General features: G+C 49.7%; 1 protein-coding gene across 1 annotated transcript; it reads right to left on the bottom strand.

The window, feature by feature from the left end:
• Positions 1–819: 819 nt before the first annotated feature.
• On the bottom strand, positions 820–2,727 carry PAQR9 (progestin and adipoQ receptor family member 9). Its single transcript, XM_024131795.1, has 2 exons — positions 2,605–2,727; positions 820–2,245 (listed from the first exon to the last, which is right to left on the bottom strand). The coding sequence occupies exons 1-2, from the start codon at positions 2,605–2,607 to the stop codon at positions 956–958; spliced, it is 1,293 nt and encodes a 430-aa protein (XP_023987563.1). The 5' UTR covers positions 2,608–2,727; the 3' UTR covers positions 820–955.
• Between the last annotated feature and the right edge of the window lie 4,199 nt (positions 2,728–6,926).

Genomic DNA, 6,926 nt, shown 5'->3' with positions numbered 1-6,926 from the left:
ATTGCTTCAAAAGGCACATTTATTCCTGTGGCAATTTGAATCAGTAGAGAAAGAGAGAATAAGATTGAAAACAAAACCAAAACACAGGATGGGTTTTGTGGAATACATAAGTAAATAGCAATCTGGGACCTATACAAACCACTTAGCTCCTTCCCAGTAGTTTAACCAGAGTCCCTAAGGTAGAATAATTCACAGTTGTATCATGACACACACAGGCCTTCAAAAAATACTGTTTAAAAAAGTAGCTGAGAACTCTCAAGCAGCTTGCCCTGATGTCCAGTTCAAGTATATGCAATGCAGAAGTGCTGCAAGATTCAAAACTACGTGACAAAGAATATTCAGTGCAGATCACAGGCTTTGATAAATTATGAAAAATCACTGTATATATTACTATTTAACTAACATCTAAGCAACATTTTGAAATAATTAACGTGTGTTCACATTCCATGCATTTTCTAGCAGGTTAAGCCCTGGGTTAGTGTCTCTGTGCTCTTTTCCTTCAAAGCTCTATCCTTTGACAAATCCAAGCATTCCTCACACCGAAACGGAAGTACCCAGGGATTCTGTCTACTTACCCTCTTTACTGCATGCCTGACCTCACAAGGGCTGCTCGTTATTACCTCTGGCAGAGAAGACGACTGGAAGATCGAACTGGTTGGAGTTTTATGTGGGTTTCTATTCGCTGCCTTAGAAGAATCCCTGGATGTCACAGACACCACCTGCATTTTTTCCAGGGGCAAGAACCAGCCGCCCTCTCCCTCCTGCTTGCCCCACCTCCCTCTTCCAAAGCCCTAAGTGCACTGAGACCCCCTTGTCGCACTGAACTTTTTCCCTGTGGTTTTGCAGCACCTTCCTCGAGCAAAGAAGGAAACACAACAAAACTTGAAAACAAACCAACAACAGAAACTTCAAACAAACAGGTGGGCGAGCCGGCAGCCTCCTCCAAGGCGGAGGCTCACTTTTTACTGCAGAATTCGGTGTTGTTGAGGAACTTCTTGATGACCAGCCCCAGGCAGACAACCAGCAACAACATGTAGCCCACGGTGCCCGAGAAGGTGGGCGCGTCCGGCGGCGCCTTGAGGAACTGGCGCAGGCCCTCCTCCACGTAGTACACCTGGTCGTAGATGCTGAGGAAAGTGAAGATATGGAAGAGCTGGTGGCTGTGGCCGATGATGTCGAAGAGGCCCGGCTGGATGCGCTCGGGGATCTTGCTCACGTTGAAGAAGGCGGCCACCACCAGCCAGAAGTAGCGGCGGTAGAAGTGCACGAAGAGCGTGGGGTTCTCGCCCCGCAGGTCGAAGAGCCAGCTCTCGAGCATGATGGGGCAGGCCATGCTCAGGGGCATGACGAAGACGAAGGTGCGCAGCGCGAACGGATAAGAGCACCAGTCGGTGCGGCTCTTGCAGCAGGCTACGGTGCAGGCCACGGCCAGCAGGAAGGCCACGGGCAGCACGAGCGCGCGGTAGGCGGCAATGAGGCCCGTGCAGTCCACGTGCCAGCCCAGGCGCTGCTGCACGTACGGGGTCATCACCCTGGCGTCCAACAAGCTCAGGCCGGGCAGCAGGTAGTAGTAGTAGGCCACAGTGCTGCCAAAGCCATAGTAGCTGATGGACGCGTAGTCCAGGTAGAAGAAGGCTGCGCGCAGGCGCAGCGACAGGCAGCTGAACACGTGCGCCGTGCAGCTCATGGCGAAGGTGAGCAGCACGCCCGAAGCGTAGCACCACAGCGGCAGCAGCCACGGATGGTGGAAGGGCACGTCGCGGCCGCTCAGGAAGAACAGGCGGCAGAACTTGCTCAGGAACAGCAGCAGTGGGATGAAGTGCGTCCAGAAGTTGAGCGTCTCGTTGGTAGGCTTCAGCACCGAGGCTAGGCACTCCTGCGCCGTGCACGGCAGCCGCCGGTACCCCGACAGGATGAAGCACTCCACAAAGTCGTCGGGCACCTCGTCCCAGCGCAGCAGCGGCTTGGCGGAGGCCGGAGGGTCCCCGGAGGGTGAGGGGTGGGGGCGCGAGGCGGCCTCCGAAGCCGCCGCGGTCGTGCCGGGCGGGCCCTTTGTGCCCGCGCTCCGGAGCTGCAGGCGCCGCGGCATGGTGCCCGGGGCTCGGCTAGGGCGCGCACAGGCGACCTCTGGCGCCGGCTCCGGCGCCCTCGCCAGTCCCCGCCGGCTGCCGTCGGAGCCTTTGTGCACGCGCCGGGTGCGTCGCTGCAGGTTCACGAGAAGACCTGAGCCTCCGAGCAGCCGTTCCTAAAAAATAAATAAATAAGTAAATAAAAAGTCATCGATTTCGCAGCCGCGTAGCGACCGGTAGGAGCGCACGGGGCTCGGCGGCCCCTTCCCCAGGCTCCCTGCCACCGGCTCCGGGCCGCCCGCGCTGCTGCAGCGGCGGTGGCGGCGCGGCTGACGGCGGCGCTGCTGCGGTGACTGGGCATCGCGCGGTGCGGGCGCAGCGGCAGCCGCCCCCGGCGCGGGAGGCGGGGGATGTGGGAGCTGAGGCGCTGGAGGGAGGGAGGGACGGGCGCACTGGGGGAGGGCGGGGGCCTCTCTGGCTAGTGTTTCGCGGCGGCCTCGGGGGATAGAGTTGTCCCTGGGCTCGAGTTCCGTACCATCCCCCCTCCCTCGGGTCGCAGAAGCCCGAGCTGGCCCGTTAATGATTGATGCGGGGAACCAAAGGCTGCGCCCGCGACTCGGCAGCCCGCGCCGAGGGCGAGGGTCGGCGCGGGGATTCGAAACCCGACAGCCACGCGGGCGTTCGAGAGGACTCTGGAGAGACGCGTTCGCTGGGGGCGGGGAGCTGCGGCCGCCGGAGGGGAGGGGAGAGGAGCGCAGCCGGCTCGCCGGAGCCGGGGCACGGCCGAGGGATGCGCTGACAGTAATCTCCGGAGGGGGCGGGGGCGCTCCGGAAATCGGGGGCCTTTGAGGCCATGTCTGGATCGGGGCGTGTCATTGTCAGATACCTGGGACTGCTCCTCTCTTTCCGTGTGTGTGCGCGCGCCCGCGCGCGCGCGGTCCTCACTCTCAGCACCATATCAAGCATTAGTTTGTCTCCTTTCGTCTAGCGGACTTATTCAGGTGCGTCACTAACCTCCTTTCGTCCTTGTCCGGTGCAAACGAACGGTCCTCTAAACTGGCCTGTGGTCGCGCTCACCAGGCCTCGGGGGCCGCAGCTCACCCGTGCTCCTGTTCTTGTGTCTTTAACTAGGAATTTTGTTTGGAGCCCAAAGTCCTACAACTCAGAGCGGGCTGCTCAAACTCCACGTTTTAATGAAAAATTTCAGGTGAAGACCAGGCGATTCAGACAGCCTGTAACGATCTGAGGAATTCATTAAGAAGGGGTTCCCAAGCAGAGCTGCGCCCGAGTCAAAGGCTGATCATAAGTGGGGGGCGTTGATGACGGAGGACTTCAGGGAGGAGGTGCGTTCTGGCCCGAACTGAAAAGAGAACGGAGACGAATTCGTAGAGACTCGGAGGGGTGGCTTGGAAAAAGCTTATGCATAATTTAGCAGAAGTACCTGGCAGGCTAAGTTGGGTGGCTGGAGCCCAGAAGAAAGGAAGACTGAAGAATGGAAAACAGTTGTGATGCACTGCGCTGTGAAAATATGCCCGTAAGCCTTGTGAAAAGAGGGGCTAAAAAACCTGCCTCCTGTAAAATGTTTATCATTTCACGGAAGTTTCTCTTAGTGATGCCTTGGGGGTGTGACTGAGTCTGATTTGCATCAGTGACCTGCTGTATAGTGTCATGGCAACAAGGGCTACCCTTTAAGGAGCCAGGCACTGTTCTAAGTGCCTTACATTTTTAAAATTTTTTAGGTATTATTGTTTTTCCCATTTTGCAGGTAAGGACGTGGAAGCACCACAACGGTGAATAATATGCCCAATTGGCAGAAGGCGGATTTGAACCCAGCAAGCTGCTTCTGGATCTTGTGTGCTTAAAGCAGAACATCCAACAACCTGATTTGCTCAGAAGAAACTAGTAGGGAAGGAGAGCCTGATTTGAGGAAAGCCTTCCATTTTCATTTTATAAGTGAAAGGCCACCTTCATCACTGTAACAAATCCTGTAGGTACGTCAAGGAAGATTTACTTAGTGGTGGCTCAGAGGACTTAAGTTATGGATAAGAATTATTTATAACTAAGAAACCATTCAGGATTGTAAATGTCTAAAATTACTTAAAGGTACTAGAAACAGTCCCTTTAGAAGTTTCCGCCTTCTCTTTCAAAAAAGTGTTTTCCATTAGTAACTGCTTTAGCAAACTCTTACACAACTAGACCAAAGGTACACTTGGGTCTTGAGCCTTTCTGAACTATCACAAATTCCTTATTAATGGATTTTAAATAAATGAGATTTTGCCGTAGTTACTTAACTAGTATTTTGTTTTGCCACTGTCTATAGCCTTGTTGTTTTAAAGCAAAACCTAATTTCCTTTCACATCTGGACTAAGGATCCAGGCTAATTTGTAAAAGGGATTAAGATTCAGGCATTTATAAATCAAACCTGGGAATGATAAAAGTGAATCCAGGGCAGACTGGAAAAAAAAATTTTTTTCCTATTCTTTTTTTTACTCCACAAACAACCTGAGCCGTAGAAAAATGTTGATCTTATAATAAATCCCATATTTACCAACCTCTTAGTTGCATAATCAGCTCACTTACATAATCGGGAGACATAATAGAAAGTTCACATCAAGTGAAATAATGGAATTGACTCTAAATGGAAGTGAAAAAACTCTGGTTAGATGGAATAACATTTATCTTTATGACTAAGAGTGGTGAGACTGGCTGTAATAAAAGATGGTGTTCTTTAAGACACTCAGTACTTTATAAAGTCAGAAGATCTGTTGTAACATTCTTTTGTCTTTCGGAAAGTCTTTGTGACTTCTGCTTTTCTCTTTTCTCACGCGTCTCCCACCGCACATGAGGCACAAAATCAGCTGCTACCTTGAAGTGGTGTTCCCGAAAGCTCTCTGATGCCAGCCAAGACAGGTGTCCTGGCTATACCTTCACAAAGCCAAGTACAAAGGAACTAAGGAAACTGCAAAATTCACCTAACTTATTAAAAAAAAAAAAAAACTATGATTTTTCCTTAATTACTACCAATCTATAGAATTAATTTTTCTTAAGGTTTTTGAGATGTAAAACTGTGTTCCCCAAACCTTACAAAGGCTGGCTTTTGTAGTTTATTTTAACTCCAGTAAACTAACTGCCTCTTGTCAGTGAGAGCCACGATTCTGTCCCCTGGGCTTGGCTAAACAGATAGAAGCAGCGGGCTGGCTGCCATTCCCTGAAGGTGCACTGGGAGATAAGGCATCTCTAAGGTAACCAGAACTACCAAGTTCCTGATAGAGAAGAGTCACCAGGTATTACATTGGAAAGCCAGTGCCAGCGTTTAGAGGCGGAAACCAGCTAGTTCTCCCAATTGAAATCTTGTCACACCAAGGCAACAAATGTGTTTTTCACAGTTCTGTGGAGGCTCTGTACATTTGGATGCTCAGGGGTCCTGGCTGCAAAATGCAGTCATAGGTAGGATTGTAGCAAGCAGGACAAATGGCTTTTGCCCTTGTGGTTTGCTTTGGTGATGTTCTTATAGACCAACTATAGGTTTATTTGTGTTTCTCTCCGTAGTAATAAGATGAAGCATTTATAAAAATTCCCTGGCAAATGTAATGTCCTCTAATAAGGATGATGAGATATTTGTAAAACCTGCCGAAAAAAAATGCTATGATATTTGTTAATATACACCTGGTTTTGGAGGAAGCAATTTTTTTGCTAGTCTCATTTTTAGAAAATCAATCAACCAACCAAACAAAAGCTACTATGGACCCAGTGCTTAAATGCACCCCTGACTCTGTATGAAGAGAATTCTATAAGGTTTGGTCCCTCTCCTTAGAATATACAGTCTAAACAAAGTGCTTCCCTTTCCTCAAATTGAAAACAGTCGTAATGTTATCATCCAAACTCTTCCATACTGTTTGGGATTAAAATATACACACTACTGTGTATAAAATAGATAACATGGGAAAGGGGCGGTAGGAGGGAGACGCAAGAGGGAGGGGATATGGGGATATATGTATACATATAGCTGATTCACTTTGTTATACAGCAGAAACTAACACACCATTGTAAAGCAGTTATACTCCAATAAAGATGTTAAAAAAAAATAGATAACCAACAAGGACCTACTGTATAGCACAGGGAACTATACTCAGTATCTTGTAATATGTTGTATCTTCCAATATACCTATAATGGAAAAGAATCTAAAAAAGAAAAGATATATATATATAACTGATTCACTTTGCTGTACACCTGAAACTAACACAACATTGTGAATCAACTATATTTCAATACAAATTTAAAAAATCAAAAACAAACAATCACTTCCATGTCAGATGTGGTCACTACCAGATTATAGGGTCCCAGCTTCCTAATGGTGGAAAAGCTTCTGGCAGTGGCATCAGGTGTAACTCTGGCAACTTTTTCAGGGCAAAGTGCAATCCAAAGCCTGGGTAGAGGGCTGAAAGTGAGAGAGAGAGTGGTGGGAGATTGAGTTCTTACCTGGCACCATTCCTGCCTGGTTACTGACATGGTGGCAGGGTACTCTCTCTCTTTTTTGGCCGCGCTGCGAGGCTGGTGGGATCTTAGTTCCCCGACCAGGGATTGAACCAGCGCCCTCGGCAGTGAACGTGTGGAGTCCTAACCCCTGGACCTCCAGGGAATTCCCAACAGGGGTCTCTTTGAAGGAAAGCTAAGGGAGCCTTGTTGAGGGTGTTGTTGCCTTTTGAGGTTCTATGCCGGGAGTGACAATTCCATATGCCCCTCTCTCCACAAGTTCACCTGCTCTCCACCGGTGGTCTCCAGAGTGGGCTGCACAAGAAGACCGATTAAGGTGAAGAATAAGATGTCGCAACTTCTGTTTCAATAGATCTCATCCT

Source organism: Physeter macrocephalus, chromosome 1 (assembly GCF_002837175.3).
Source record: "Physeter macrocephalus isolate SW-GA chromosome 1, ASM283717v5, whole genome shotgun sequence".
NCBI lineage: Eukaryota > Metazoa > Chordata > Mammalia > Artiodactyla > Physeteridae > Physeter > Physeter macrocephalus.
The sequence above is the reverse complement of the archived record's forward strand: the minus strand, read 5'-3'. Positions and strand labels throughout refer to the sequence as shown.